Genomic DNA, 16,615 nt, shown 5'->3' with positions numbered 1-16,615 from the left:
GTACATTTATGAATGAATGAATAAAATGATTCATTGCTAGTGTCTTGCATGAAGCAGAAACAGGTACTGCTTACTCTTTCAGAACACCCGAGTTCACCCCGGTATTAACCAGGGTACGAATAAATTTTTTTATCAGCTCAACATACTTTTAATATAACCTATAAAATGATATTTATATATACTTGTATGATAAACGGTTATATTAATTCAAAATACCATGTTATATCATATTTAACTTTGATATGAAATTGGAAGCCAGTGGAAGACATCTTTAAAATTTAAGGTTATTGTTTTTCAGCATTAAATTAATTTTTTTGAGTATTGTTCATTTGATTTGGCAGTTTACATTATATACTGTGTTGTTTTGTTGTTTTGGGGCCAGCTGCAGCCTGCCCTGTGGTGTGAGGGTTTCCTCGTCGTTCATTGAAAACCCATGGGTTGCCTTGAGTTGGCATTTTTCATCCCGGTGTCTCTTTGACACATTCACTTTATCCATTTCTCATAAATAATAATAATGATAAATAAATAATTTAATTGATAGAATATTATCTTAATTTTTAACAATTATAATAAGAAAAATTATAATTTCACTTTTCTTCTTTGAATAAAAAAAAGAAACAGCGCGACTGTGATATAATATAATGAAGACTGGCGTTGCTATTTTAAAGTAAAATAATTTAAATTTAAAAAAAAAACCAAAACTTTTAAGGTAAAATGTTTGTAATTTCGGAACAATGCATTAAGACATCCAGTGAATGTTGTGTAGAAAAAAATGAGAAAAGAACATCGCATCTTTTACCGTGTGAAAAAGCTAATTACGCCACAGATATAAATCTTTCCCCGAGCATTGATGTTGAATATGATCTCCACATTTTTCAAAGTTTATTTGTGACAATTGCCTTTTGAAACTGTCAAGGTTGAGAAAAGCAGGATGATGAAAAAGAAGGCTATCAATATTAAAGTTTCTAATGAAAATACATGTGCTATATCCTGGCCATATGTCGACAAGAAACTGGATACTATCAACAGACACCTCTATATTAAGACATTATTTCAAGCTACAAAATGAAACAATAGCCTTTTCATTGGCGGTTGACTTTTAGAAGAAACTTCTTTTTAAAGTGCTATGACAGAGTAAACATCGAAACACTTTTTGGGACGCCTGGAAATGGTTCGCCTATAGCCATCAATTTGTTGAACTTTTTAGACGTCCTGGAAATTCGGATCTAAGCGATGTGTGTCGCCATCGTTTTCCTGACACTTTAGCAAAATTTAAAAACTCAGACGGAAAATTAATTGCATAAGAAGAATATTTTCGTTCAGAAAAAACAACTCGCAATGCTGTATATACAATGTGTAAATACATACTGTCCATTTGTGAGCCATGTGTTCTCTTGGTCCATGAAGATCCCTCCTAGAAAAAGTATGTCTTACATAAGGGATTGAGCTAGACCAAGAAATGGAAAAATCATTCTTACACATCATGAAAGAAAATGGCCATACAGCTTTAGAAAATTTTGAAGAAAAAAGTTTACAGCATATAGTATTATACTTTCATCGCAATGCCAACGAGAATCGGCCAACAAAAATGGTTGTTTACGTTAGTAACAGTTATGAAATGACACAACTAAACAAAACAAATCACAATTTCTTTATCAGTATTAGAACACAAAAAGAAATCTTCACTTAAAACATGGAAGTAGCAGGAACAAACTGTAATGCTTAATCTGGCCTCCTATCTCAAATGGATAGAAATAGATAGAAATTATCAGCTGTATAAAATAAGTGTCTGTAAAGATTTTTATGATATTCTGTTACTTTGTTGATGTTCAAGTTAGAATTACAATGCTTTTCCAACACACACATGCACACACAAAAATATGAACCTTTTTCATCCATTTTTTTTTATAAATATTTTGAAAAATTTTATTGACCGTACATGCAAAACTTGAACTAGATATTTCATAGGAAGCTTTTGCCAGTTGTTGATATCATTAAAATTTCATTTTGAATTATTAACTTCTTTTATCTATATCCTTAAGAACTACTTTTTAATCAACAAAGAAAAAAGTAAACTCGTGTTTTCAACTTTTTCACTAGGATGGATTTGTCCCTTTCGGAACAGAACCCTTTAACGTAAGATAACATTGACAGCTCGGTAGTTCATAGCAAAGAAGTTGGAATTACCTCACCGGTACACCTATTCCGTCCTGCCAACTCATTAATTGGTGCTTATAGCCCAGACCTCTTATATTTCAAATGTCTGCTTCAATATCATTTGCTTGAGTTCAGAATATCGCATTAAGAATGTTTCCTTTTATTTTACATTTATATCATTTGGATCCACTAGGGTTGACTCCTGTATCAATCAATTTTGTCCATAAATGCGGTGAAGTTCGCATCTTGATGTCAAAGGAAGAGTATTTGTCTCATTTTGTCTTTTAGGAAACATTATTAACATAGCAACCAATACAAAATTTATTTTTGCCAATATAAACTTGACAGAAAGAAAAAAAAATACTAATAGTTTTGGAATGAATCTTCATCATAAGCCCATGCTAGATGTTTCAAACAAAAAAAGTAATACGCTATCTTTGGAAGTGCTACAGTAAAGTGTACAGCAATGTAAAACAATAGGACAGCACGTGAAATTGTTTTGAAATTGATCGTGTGTGTGTATTATGTTTCAGTCCATTTTTGACCTTACATGAAAGAGGATGGTTAAAGTCTCATATAAGGTAGTTTAACCCCACCGCAGTATTAATGCTCATGTCAGGAGATGTTGGTCATAAATGCATCTTTGTGTCTTTATATTACTTCTGAACTTTGATTTTGAAAAATTATCATTTTTCTGTAACTGTCATTTTTTAAAATTAATTTTCGATGAAAGGGCCTTTCAGAGCTTCCATAAAGGATGTGTACACTTGTTCAAGTATTTTTGAATTTTGGTTTATACGCTTGTACATCCGTTGTTGTTTTTTTTCGTGTCATTGACTTTGAAGGACTTACATTAAATCTTTTACACTTATATTTGAATTGAACACAGTGATTGATAAATACAACAGGTTCTATTTCTGCGAAAAATGTTTCGGGCAATAGTAATCTAAACAGCTATGTCAAAAAACGACAAAATATGAGAAAATTCGGCAAATAAAAATGCAATGTATGTCAAAATAAATACTTTAATTGTATGATTACAAAAGTGTAAAATATTCATCAAAGAGCATGTTACTCTAAGCACAACTTCTATCATATACTATGCTCCTTTTTGTATGCCGCCTTGTAAAAGTTGGCGAATAAGAATACCAGAGAGAATGCATAAACAAACACAGCTACATTGTATCCATTTGGAAATGAACATTCGGTCACTATGTTAACACTTGTGTGGATAATAACTGCAAAAAACTGGCCCTGAAAATTAAACAAAAATGTCAGTAAATTTTAAAAAATCAACACTAATCTTGTCAGTAACAAACCATAAATCCATATAAATTAACGTGCAATTAAACTTCACATATAAACCGTCACTCGCGTTTTAAGTAGTAGTCTTTGTAAGAATCATGCAAATTTTGTAAAATGTGATACACCTCAAAAAAGGCTGTATACTTTTATTTTTGTTATTACGTTGCTTTTATAGGTCTATATGATGAAATGTACAATTATTCATCCCAACCTGTCTGCTCTTAGGAGATAATCCACATTGAAAATCCAAACAATTTCTATTGTATTTTAGTGTCATTTACAGAGTTATCTCCCTTAATTTTGAATTTTACAGATACATTCTATAAAATATAATTTCTTAAGAGCACAGGTTATATGAAAAACCACATGTCAATTTCTGCTTACTATAGCATTTTAAACAAAATATCAAAAAAAAATATGTAGGCTTTCCAACCATGAATAGCATTTTGCATGATTCTTAGCTGGACTGCTACTTAAATATCATGAAAGTGTCAAAAATCATCCAAATATTATATGAACGTACATGTATGATACAATTTACCCAGTCAGTCGCCAGTCAAACAGTATACGTATTTTGTAAATTATAGAAGTATCATCCACTAGTCATGCAGAAATTATATGTACAGTTCTTCAAAATAACGTCAATAGCCGAGAACATGTGTCAGTCGCTGGTCCCCACAGTATTATAAACGAGAGAAAACTTACAGACTATGAACATGTTACATTTCACCAAGGCACTATCAACCCGTACAATATGATGACGTGTCAAACGACATTCAGGTGTTACACAAACAATACTGAGAAAGTATAAAACATCATCCATGTATCATAGGAAAGTCCGGGACATTTTTTTTAATAGACAAAAGTGTTAATACAATATGCCACGGATAATGTGTATGCACGATGATTTCGTGGTTTCAGTTGAGTTCTTTAACATGCGTGTATTAATACCATATACACTCACCAGTTGTGGTTAGGTGATAACATTATTGTATTACTACTAATATATACACTCACCAGTTGTAGTTTGGTGATAACATTCTTGTATTAATACTAATATATACACTCACCAGTTGTAGTTTGGTGATATACTTTTTCCACCATAGATATTTTTGAATGTTTGGTCCTAATGCTGACAGTCCATAATAACCATACATTAATACATGGACAAATGTGTTTAGTAAAGCTAAGAAAAATGCTGAAAATCAAATTTATTAAAGATTAGCTACTATTACCATCAAAGTTTCATGCTTTATAGACTAAATTTGTAAATTTTATCAAACTGATCCAGTAAACATAAATAGTTCTCAGGCATTTGCTTTATTATAGTTTCTGCAAAAACAACAAATTCGTGAAGAAATTTGACTTACATATATATTTTTTTTCTTTTTTTTATATTTGTAGTTTTAGGCCCTTACTTAACTGGGAAAAGCATTTTCTTCTAACTTTAGCTTACGTAGGGATCCGTTTGTAGAACATACACTTGCAAAGTAGTGGGCAAGGCTGGCGGAGCAAGACATGCTTACCCTTCCGGAGCACCTGTTGTCGCTCCCTTTTTCGTGGAATTACATATTGCTAGTGCATATAATTAGTTCTCTCTGCTACGTCGTTTTCCTTGTGTTATTTTTTTTATATATGTACTAGTAATCTATTTAATTCCATTCGCTAAATTGTGTATGTAGATCCTCTTTTAACTATTTCCTGTCTTTATGTTCGGGTCATGTTTTTGGGTTTTGATATATTTGAAATCTTCATAACTGGCGCTACGGTATTTTTTGGCCGATATTTGGTAAAAAAATACAAAAACAAATTGTTCGATATTTTAAATAAAAAGAGGTAATTTCAGAAACAAAAAGCTTACATTGTCCTCCAGCTACATATTTCACCCCTAACCACCAGTTTAGTAACATTGTACTATGATGATACACGTGAAGAAAGCTTATTTGGTTATTCTTCTTCCGTAGTATAAAAAATGTCTGAAATAATAATTATATTATTACATGAATGTAATAGAGTATGTAAGTCTTGTCACGTAACTCCGTGGTTTCACGAGACTAGGTCATAGAAACTTTCGTCATTTACAAATCGTTGAGTTAAGTATTAAAAGTAAAATATCTTACCGTGTAAAAATACTGATAAAAATGAAAAATATATAACTTCAACATAATAAAAGTGGTAAGGAAACAATAGAAGATTTTGCATTGTACTACAGCGTTTTAAGATCCCGAAGTGAAGTCTATAAAATGTAGACGGTTTTCGGAAACGTTCGTCATCGAAAATTCGTACATGTATAAGGAAAATGAAACTATACCAAAAATTAACAAATCCTTGTATTTTTTCAGCAGTCTTTGAAAAAATAAACTCAATCATGTGGTGCATACTAAATAGTGTAGCGGGTTATTTTCAAGTGTGAAGCACGCGCTTTCAAATAGACCAAACTTATTACATTAATTCTTTAGTAAGGTACGCTTTTTTTGCAATTCAAAACTAACAAGTATATCAATAATATGACGTCACAATCATATGCCCAAATTACATGTACGTCTACGAATTAATAAACAAAAACGTGTCAAACATTCATAAAGATACGTGACATCCAAAATTAAATTATTATTCAAAATAATAATCGTTCTATCTAGCAAATAGACGTTCCTTACCCCAAAATATGATATTCAGTTATCATTTGAAAAATAAGTAAAAATAACTTAAGTAAGCATTGGGATTTCCTTCAGGAAGTTTATGAAAACAGATTATAGGTAAAGAAATATAATTGTATACTAAATACTGCATGTACATGTAATTCTGTCAGAGATTCCTAAGCTACTCACTAACTATAACAGGAGTTATAATTGAACTACTTACCGTGTCTAAAAGTTCTATCACTTTGGAGAAAAAATATAACCAGCAAACTTTTGCCATCTGTCAAAAAGTATACACATGCGTATCATAATATGACACGTACCAAAATCTAAGTTTTTCATTATTTCATCAGGATTCTCGAAGTTTTTCTCACCGTTATCTAAACTTTACTCGATATTACTAATTTACACTAAATCAAAAGAAAACAAAAAAAAATACATTAAACTGTTTCGTATCATCTGATTGATTGACTGTTGATTGATTGTTGGGGTTTAACGTCCGAGCAGCAATATTTCAGCTATATTCAGACGATGAACATGAAACGGATGATAAAATGAACATGAAATGATGATGAAATGAAAAACGGGATGGGACACAAGGACAGTAGGGTCGACAAATTTTGATTGCCACTAGAAAAAGGGAGGGATGGGTAAGGTCGGGCAATTTAGCCTCCTGTGGCGGAGCGCAAAGGTTCCTACTCCTATCGAATACCACAGCAGGGTTCTTTAACGTGCGAGGAACGTGGCATCTTTCCCAACACGATGCATCACTATGGTTTGCGGTCAGGTTTTCCGTATTATAGCCTGACAACCCCAGCATGTAACATGCCAGGGGTACCCCATTCCACCACCTGGGGCACACATCCCAGTTGCTCTGTGGGCAGAGCGCCTAGCCCCGGCTAGGTTTCTGAGCACTATTTAGTCGCCTTTTACGACAAGCTTAGCGCTGCTGCATGCCTATTCTTTTGACACCCGGACCTGCACGGGGCTCGTCTCATCTGAGTATAATAATGATTTCGCTATTTTAGCAAGACGTTAAAATATTTCTATGTATAATTCTTCTTGCTACATACATGTATGAGACATTAAACCAAACTGTGAACCCGGGGTGTATTGTGTTACATCGTATTGTACTGTATTGACGGACATTTCTGTCTACAGTAAACTAACCCGCACTTTCATATATAACACTTTGAATTAGTATATCCGATATCTGACATAAGATGTCTTCATTTTTCATTTCTATTGATATTTTTTTATTTGCACATCTAACTTACGCGTAAAGCATTGGTGTCGTCTGAATAATCAACAGGCTGGCATTTCAAACTATATCCTGCAAGCACAGCTGACATCAAAAACTAAATAAAAAATGTTTGATTTAAACAAAAGCAAATGAATATGGCTTGCGTTTATTATTGTTACGCGGAGGGAAAATAAATGATCGCGATATAAACATAGCTGTTACAATCATATAGGTTATGTAACTGGTGTTGTTACGATGTTTAGAGTTTCTACAAATCAAGATGAGATTGTAACAAATAGATAGGTGTACGTATTCTAAATAGAAGACAAAGTTCTCATTACGGTATTTGACGTGAAATGAAGTCATAGCTTGAAAGCACTATCTGACAGGAAATCACTCACGACTTTTGGAGCTTCACTTACAAAGTTTGGTACTTTCGTATTTTCTTCATTAAAAATTGTTTATTATATGGTCTCCAATAATTATTTAAAGTCAGGTATTTTTTTTCTTTCGTTTCCGACATGCCATAGGAGTAGGTCTTTAGGCTTTAGTCCGAAGTACGAACACAAAGTAACATCGGTCTCGCTAATTAGCGACAAGAAATGTCAGGAACCGTCAAGATGTCAAGAAAAAAGCGACAAAGAGGGGAAATAGTGACTAGAAGATTTTTAAATATATCTAATATAAATTATATTCAGCTTCGTCTTTTTAAAGGTAACACGTGCTCCATATTAAAGGGGGGAAGGGGGGTTGTGGTGTCCTCGACAACCACAAGTGCATGTTATTGCCCTAAACCATCGAATTATACCCTACCTCATAAAACATATATGCTGACAGTAACACCATGAATAAATTATAGGCAACAAGAGTATTGTGGAGCTGTAAAGGTTTTCGGTGTTCCATTAATCTTGGACCGAATTTTACCATCAGGAGATACAGACAGAATATCGTCAGAATTGGTAATGGAGATGACATCAATAACCAATCATTTACACGTTCATCTAAGAAAATATCAATGTATACATATGTGAATGCACGTAGAGCAACATGTACATCAGGCAATATAAATATGCGCGTATGTTTTTTTTTTCGATCCGGAAAATATTAATGAAGATGTAAACTATGTTACAAATATGCATGAAAAGTTGTACATGTAATTCTAAATGCTTATACACGTAGGAGGAAATCTAGTCTAACGATTGGACATACTACAGGGGCGGATCAACAGGCCTGTAAAGGGGGTTCCAGATACTGATATTATTTGTCCATTTATGCCCAAATTTTGAACAAAATTAACCAAGTTTTCAAAAAAGGGTGGGGCAACCATATGAACTCCTATCACTGCCATTGTACAGAATCTCAGTAAAATATATTTTTCTTTTAAATACTTTAGTTTTTGTTGGAATGAAAAATTTGAAATCTTTAAAACGGAGATATTTTTGTAGAGAATGAATAAAACATTTGAGAGAGTATTAACATTACATCCAAAGCAAATTTTGTTTTTGTTATTATTTTTTTGGTTTTTTGTTTTATGTTTTTTGTTGTTGTTGTTGTTATTTTTACCTCCTTTAGATAATCCCAAGTGGTAGTAATGTTTAGCTGTATTAATCCAATCCATGGTTAGCTGAAAAAGAAGAAAACTTTTATAAAGTGGTACACAAAATAACCACTGCACAATATATACATGAAGACATTGCATATACATGTTCAGTCAACCAGCTATTGGTCCTAACCGTCGCACTTTTTCTGTCGGACCTATTTTCGCAGTTGTTTTTTTTTCTTACATAATTTCGTATCATATTTTCTCAAATAAATGATGGCTGAACAATGACGACTTCTGTTAACCAAGGGAGAAGTTTCTATTTATCTGAATAGATATACTGTTACGCTGTCTTTTTTTGTTTTTTTTTGTTTTGTTTTGTTTTGTTTTTGTTTCGTTTTGTCTTTTTTTTTTGTTTTATGTTTTACAACTACTAGTGTCTGCTTACGAACTCGAGATAACAGTCAAGGGAACCTTCCAGAGCGGTATATAAGAGATATGCTAAAAAGTTATGTTTTTTGAGATGATGTTACAATATTAATTGCTTTTTTGGTGCTCCACTATTCAGCTATTGCCGCCTTCATGGTGGAAAATATTGTACACGTGTTGATAAGATTATTTTAATTGATTGGTTTATTAAAGAGTGTACAAATGTAATTTGCTATTTTCGTCGTATTATAAGAAAGTAAAAACTTCTGTTTTGTGTGATCACGTTAAAATGTGTTTGATATATACTGTCCAAAAGCAAAAAAAAAAAATGTTCAGTTTCAGAGTGCTTCCTTATTCGCCTACGTTCAAGAGATTGGACAATGGTACGATTGTATCTTTCATGTCTATATCCCCGATTTCTCTCTTTATAATACAACTTCTTGATATAAAATACAAAACAAAATAATGTACTCAAATGGACTTGCACTCGCTGAGAAACGGGGAAAACCTCGCAATCCGACTGTCCCCGAAGCTCGTACAGATGAATTTGATATTTTCTGGCAATGTACACTGTACACTATACATTTACATGTATTGTTTCTATTCGAAACTGTTTCATATTATATTAAAATAAATTTAAGTGGTGTTAATGGTACTGTTTATAAGTATCTGTTATGACCTGTGTGTATAAACTTACCGGACAGGTGACCACATTGGTGAAATGTGTGGTATTTACATATAATATGGGACTAGAGCGGAAACAGTAGGAAGTAATGTAACATGAATGTATTTGGGGGGGGGAGATATTTTTGACAGAGGTGCCGTGAAAACTTGTTTGGGGGTTGGGGTGAGGACACAAGTGGATGAGGAAAACGAAAATATGTCAGAATGCGGAGATTTGGAGGAGCTGTGAGCTAGACAGACATCGGAATAAGTTACGATTTCTTAATGCGATTAGTTGATGACTTTTACTTAGCTGAATGAAGTACACTCGGTTCTGAATATAATGCTTCTGTTTTTAAGTGTGTTAGTTACGGAGAGAAAGAACCAAACATGGAGCTACTGACCTGGTTATAACTGTATAACTGGTTGTAAAGGTGATAATTTAATAATTTGGACAAGGTGACACACAGGTCATATTGGTCATTTCTTGATAATAAAATTAAATCATGTTTGTATATGAAACCGCGAATTTTAAATGTTTTACTAGAATGCCTCGTATTCTTCTATACATAAAAAGAAAAGAAAAGAAAACGTGGCTTACCTTCTAATATCGTAAACTTGCATAACAAGAAAACACGTGCTTGGCCTTTAAATACACCAGTTATGTAAAAACTTACTGTGTTTATACGGGTGATTGTGTACTATAGCAACTTTATCGGGTGGCTCGTATATTACACTGGCATTATTAACCCTTTAAATGGTCACAGCTATAAAACTGAATGGTACATGTAATAAAATTAAATGACTAAAGAAACCAATCAGTCGAATGCGACAACTTCAACGACTAAATCAACCCGTTACACTGTCAAGCGACGAAAATGACAGTTAAAACTGCAACAGATCGGTAATAGATCATGTCAAGTATTTCGGAAGTGTGGTGCTATTTTACTATTACTGAATAACAATTTGATTTACTATAAAAGAAAACAGTCTGTCAAAATGTTGTCTTAAGGTTCAGTTAGAGTCAATATTTGGGACATTCCTTACATTAAAACATGAAATGTTTTCATTCATAGTTTGAATAATACATTAACGAAGTTGGTTCGGTAAGAGCAAATTTAGCCTCAAAAACATGAAGAAAATTTTATGTTGTTTCTCCAGCTCTTCAATGTGTTTTATAATTGATTTGATTGGTTTTTGGTAATAATTTAAACTATATTGTCATATATGCCTTTCAAACTTGGCTGAGATTGGGAAAATCTGTTAAAAAGGCTAGAAAACACCAAATTTTGTGCAGTTTTTCCGACTCTTTTAACAATGGCCACATGCGTGTTGACTCTCGTGCTTCCTGGGAAATGTATATTTTGTGTAACAGATGTGTGGTCACGACCGCTCCACACAAAAACCTTCTTAAAAATTGCAGAAATGTTAAAAGTTAAAGGATTTTGTAAAAGTTACATTAATACATACTGTTATTTCTGGAATAACGTCATCCAATCTCGTCAAAAACATCTTATACTCAGTGTTTGCGACCATTTTACTATACTTTTACTACCTAGACATCATCTTTAATCAAATTTCCAAAAAATGCCCAAATTATGAGGCCAAAGAGAGTCCTTACCGAACTGTCTCCTTTAGCGCTGAAGCATTGAAGTATTGCTAATTGCATCACACACAAGCACAAGTCAAACTTAAGAAAAAAATGTTTTATAAACTTATATATAACATATAACAACGACAGTTCAAACAACATATTTTATAATAAATCTACAGCTGTGAAAAACAAGGTTTGAAGTCTGAAATGCATATAAGCCCTGTTCCTAAATGTATTATGCAGTGCAAATTATCATTAATTTTCTGTTTAAAAAAATGTCATTTCTGCTTCATAGTTTCATAGCTGGTCTTCCCAAATTTTCAAATATAGACTCCTCATATTTTGTAACTGGTTTGGAAACCCTTCAACGCTTTTACATGCTCATGAAACATAAAAAAAAATAAAACATTCAATCCTTAAATAATCTTATAATTTTATTTATAAATATGGTAACTATTGTAGCACCTCATTCAGATCAAGACTCTCAATTGCTTAATAACAGTTCTTGATAAAATGAGGAGAAATGTTTTTCATATCATATCTTACAAAACCGGTCCACACTGCAAGAAATGGACAAAAATTTCATCTCATAAGTACATAAGTAAAATCATTATTTTGCGCCAATTCTACCGCTAACTTAACTATTTACGTTTAGGGAGAGGGTTTGGGTTCCATCAATCGTGTTCACCCCACCACATCTTTTTGGCCTTCCCCAAGTCAAAAACTTCCAGCCCTTGTTAAGTCATAACTTGCGTCAATTCTACCATGAACATATAGCGATATGGGAGAGGGTTTGCAGTGGCGAATCCAGAAGGAGGTGCAAGGGGTTTCTGAGAAAACTCGACCGGCACCCCTTCTTTTCAAAGTGTCTGGATCCGACCCTGGTTTGGGTTCCATTCAACTTGTTCAACACCAACGCACCTTTTGAAACCTCCTCAAGCCAAGAACATTTAGCCTCTGTTAATCTTTTTTTAATTTTGATTTTTTTTATACATTTAGGGAGCGACCATTTCATGTTTATGGGTAGAGGGGGTAAGGATCAAATTTGAAATAAAAAGGGAGGACGAAGTTGTGATTTAAAAAATCCAGGATGAACAATTGGGTAAATCCAGGACAGGTTGGTGTAAAAAATAAAAGGTCAGGTCAAATATTATACTGAAAAAATAAATCCAGGACACAAAATTTGATCCTACTCCAATGGTTTCTCTCTTAAGTGTCAGTCCCTGAACGAATCGGGCAGTAGTTGATACATGGTATGAAAAAAAACCATTTTGATGCTGTGATTTCACTGCACCATCAGAATCAAGGAAAACAGACAAGATTTTCCATATCATGCTGGACCGCTGAGTTACAATTCCATTGAAATGCACTGAAAATGAACATTTCAAGGGCAAATAAATCTGTCAAAAACCTCCTTTTTCTAAATTCTATTGAAAAATTTCTGAGCAAATCCAATGATGCAGAGATCAAATAATGGTCTTTTCATAACAGAGAAAGCATCCTGAAGTGATATTACATTGTCAAATCGGTGGGGTTTTGACATGCATGTTTCTCATTTTTCCCATTTTGCCTTATTCTTACAAACACTTACACTTAAAGGTGAAGTGTGATGTCGATTTCACTGAACCTGTATTTTACATGTTTTATAATGGAAGTTGAATATACTGCCAGTCCATATCATTTGTAAATAGCAATCATTATGACTTATACTAGATTTTTTGTGAAGAAGCAGTTTGTATAAATTGTTGAAAAAGTAGAAAAATAAATCGTTAAACAGCGGTGAACATCCTCCGCTAGGCTAAAAAAAATTTTTACTACAGTGTCACACATTGATCAACGCACACTTTGTATTTTTGAGTTATAAACAATGCTATAGTACATTTGACTAACATTTATTAGACATTTAAAAGACAGAACACTTTGATATAACGAAAATAGGTATGGTGTATTTGTCGACGAGACAACAACTCCATCCGGATAAAAATGTCAGCCCAAGTCACCTATTGGTCTTCAATGAACGACGAGGAAACTCATAGACGATACATATACAATTTGAGTACAAAACAGAACACAAAAAACAAAATGGTACCTTAAAAAATTACCAGTGTATAAAAAATCAACTGTTTATTCTAAGTTTTCAAAACATTTTAAGTCGTCTAGAAAACAGCAATGGGTGTCAGGATGTTATAAATGATATCTCTTCGGACTGGACCACAACATATGTTTTAACTAATAAATCAACAGCGAAGTTCACTCGAACAAACTTTGAAATTGATGTTATGGCACAAGCAAAGTGGCGAGGATTTGGGTGGGTCAAGGGCAACACTCTGGTTGGGCGAGATAATCAATAAAATAATGTTAATTCGTGTTAACAAACTTTCAAATGCGCAAGTAATCGATCTTAATCGTATCAATCATCAAATTACAAAAGAGAATCAGTTTCCTAATTCGACTTATTTTCAGAATTTTGAACTGGGCATTGGACTTTACCATAACGAATATGATATAAAGGTGAATAAAAACGAAACAATATAATGGGAACCGAAATTATACAGAAAGAGGTACTATTGAAACAGGAAATATGTCACAGAAACAATATGAACAATATGAATAAGGTCAAAATTTTGTGTAGGTCCGTGTCCATTCGAGCCTTAAAAAGTTACACCTACATTGTATAGTAATGAAGTACATGTAATAATATTTTATCCCGGTTGTCTTGATGTCTCTTTATATTTTATTGTACAACAATAACAAAAACTTACTGCCTGCAAACAGAACATCTTGATAAAATGGTTGCAATCGTTCCACTTACATGTATTAAAAAAGGTGATAATCATCTGGTATAAAGTTACTTTGCTAATCAATAACACCACCCCATCACAACGACAAGCGAGAAAATTTGATTGTGAATATATCGATAATAAAAGCTTCGAGATAGCGCAGCATGGTACGACATCAGCATGTTGAACTCTGTTTACTTAGGTAGGGCAAGTGTGGACACAAAGTTGCCTTCGATTTCTGTACATAGAAAACCTCGAAAGACATGGACTTTCATAAGGAATCTTATCAAATGAATTCTAAATCGGACCAAAACAAAAAAAATTGGAGGTGTGGGTCCCTATGGTCCCTCATAACTCGCGGCTAACTGTAAGAGACTTCTGAAATCAGATTGCAAAACAGGCAGGGAATTTCATGAGAAATCCAATCTAAAAAATTCAAAGGTGTAACCCCTCAAAACTCGAAAACCGTAATCAATATTTGAATTCTGATTGAAAAACGCAGGCAAGGGTTTATATAAGGAATCCATGTAAAAAATGAAAATCAGGCCAAAATAAAAAAGCAGTTTTTATTAGCCAAATTTCATACCCCTTTAACTCCAAAACCGTTGAAAATAAGTGTACCCTGTAAAAACTGTTAAAAAGAATTTCAAGAGAAACATCCTTAAAATTGGATTAACAATAAACTTTTTCTATCAATTCTAATGAAAACAAACATTTTCCCATTTTAGCCTCTTATTTTCAAAAAAGCTTCTAAATCAGGAACATGTTAAGCCTCTGTTGTTATTATCACTACATGATTTTTATGGTCTACACGATTTGATTCACCGATATAGAGTTTCTATCTAAACGATGAGACATGAAATATTCACTTAGATTTCATGTAAGCCATTGAACTTGACACTTACCAAATTTTACCTACTTGCAATGTAACGGCTGTTATTGGTGAGCATGCATGCTGAATTCTTATCCCTCATTTGATCTTGTTCCCGTCGTTTATTTTTTTATTCTTTTCTTGTTGCAAGTGCTTCAGTTTTTTGTGTATTATCTTAATATCTAGTTGTAGTATATTTTGTTATTCATTGAAGGTAGATCGTCTCTTTTTTTGACCACGTCTTTAGATTCTGAATTGTCTGTACCGTCCTTACGATTTGATGGGTCGTAATTTTTTGCCGATTATCAAAGTTTGGACTGTTCGTAATTTGGTTACGAATGTTAATTATCGAGGCTTGTGGTCGCTGTATAGGTCTTTTCTCCACGCCATGTTTGTCGACTATACCGGACAGTCCGAACCTTATCATGAACAAGCACATTAATATAGACTAAAAATCTGGGCAGTACCTCAGAGGTTTGTCAACTACTTTCGTCGAAGAGTGTATGCATGAAACAGTAAGAATCATTTCCAAGTCAATGCAAAACCATTTTTTTTTGTTTAGCTTCTTGTGAACTTCAAAAAATCTTTAAGGTCCAATAGAACCTTCCGTTAATCTATCATAATTTGTTTATTATTTATTAAGACATGTTTTGCAATACTCATAGACATCATTATAGTACTGATTACTTCCCTTTTCCTTTCCTCGGTTGTTTTTGAAATACTCCTATGCAAGTTTCAATCAACTCTTTGTACTTGTTTTATGAACAACAAAAATATTATATTACTATCTAGTCCTTCTATATACCTCTTTTTTTGCATGTAAGGCGCAGCCAACCAACAGCACCCCATGGTACTGACCATTATTGAAAGAAATAACACGGGAATCAATTACTTTACAAATTTCAAAGAATAATGTTTTGAATGTTCTTTTTTCTTCTTTGTTTCATAAAGCTGCACAGATCAAGAAAAGCTACAAACATCCATTATTTACTATAGTAAAAAAAAAACACGGGTGCTTATAACACACCCTTCAGCAGCGCAGCGCATTTTGAAAGGCATATATTTGAAGAAGAAATACAGTTGTTTTCCCCATTTTTCTCAAATTGTGTCGCCTCTCCGTCATTACCAATGTTGAACTGAAATCTACCAAGAATTCAATTTCGAGTAAATATGTGTGCATGTGTGTTTGTAGTGTTTCGTCCTTCGCTATTTGACACAGGTGTGATGGAAATAGTCGAAGAAAGTGACTAATTTTAATAAATTGCTATTTTAGTGAAAAACTAATAGATCCTAGTTCTTATATAAGGTACAGTATTTCATTAGTAAGAAATGATGTTTTTTTTTTCTCGAATAAAGCACAACTAGCGAGCAAAATAGTCACAAGCGCAATTTGC

General features: G+C 33.2%; 1 protein-coding gene across 2 annotated transcripts; it reads right to left on the bottom strand.

Moving 5' to 3' along the window:
* Nucleotides 1-3,164: 3,164 nt before the first annotated feature.
* LOC148628834 (very long chain fatty acid elongase 4-like) lies at nucleotides 3,165-16,510 on the bottom strand. Of its 2 annotated transcripts, XM_088595401.1 has the most exons (8): nucleotides 10,654-16,510; nucleotides 8,908-8,968; nucleotides 8,158-8,345; nucleotides 7,379-7,459; nucleotides 6,325-6,381; nucleotides 5,324-5,438; nucleotides 4,533-4,660; nucleotides 3,165-3,411 (listed from the first exon to the last, which is right to left on the bottom strand). In XM_088595401.1, exons 2-8 carry the CDS (start codon nucleotides 8,960-8,962, stop codon nucleotides 3,250-3,252), a joined length of 786 nt encoding a protein of 261 aa, XP_088451527.1. In that variant the 5' UTR covers nucleotides 8,963-8,968; nucleotides 10,654-16,510; the 3' UTR covers nucleotides 3,165-3,249. The 2 variants fall into 2 exon arrangements, with proteins under 2 accessions (XP_088451527.1, XP_088451521.1); XM_088595395.1 differs by having other exon boundaries at nucleotides 8,908-16,510.
* Nucleotides 16,511-16,615: the final 105 nt, after the last annotated feature.

This window comes from Perna viridis, chromosome 1 (genome assembly GCF_037379345.1).
Source record: "Perna viridis isolate PV_CMFRI_1.1 ecotype Kerala chromosome 1, ASM3737934v1, whole genome shotgun sequence".
Taxonomy (NCBI): Eukaryota; Metazoa; Mollusca; class Bivalvia; order Mytilida; family Mytilidae; genus Perna; species Perna viridis.
This window is presented reverse-complemented; position numbering and strand designations above follow the sequence as displayed.

What these genes read in the sequence shown, in the direction of transcription:
- LOC148628834 (XM_088595395.1), bottom strand. Translation starts at nt 9,049, where the DNA reads ATGTATATGCAATGTCTTCATGTATATATTGTGCAGTGGTTATTTTGT. An exon ending in CTTGGGATTATCTAAAGGAG is followed by an intron (nt 8,346 to 8,907) that starts GTAAAAATAACA and finishes ATATTTTCTTAG; the next exon opens with ATGAACGTGTAAATGATTGG. An exon ending in TGATAGAACTTTTAGACACG is followed by an intron (nt 5,439 to 6,324) that starts GTAAGTAGTTCA and finishes TTATTATTTCAG; the next exon opens with ACATTTTTTATACTACGGAA.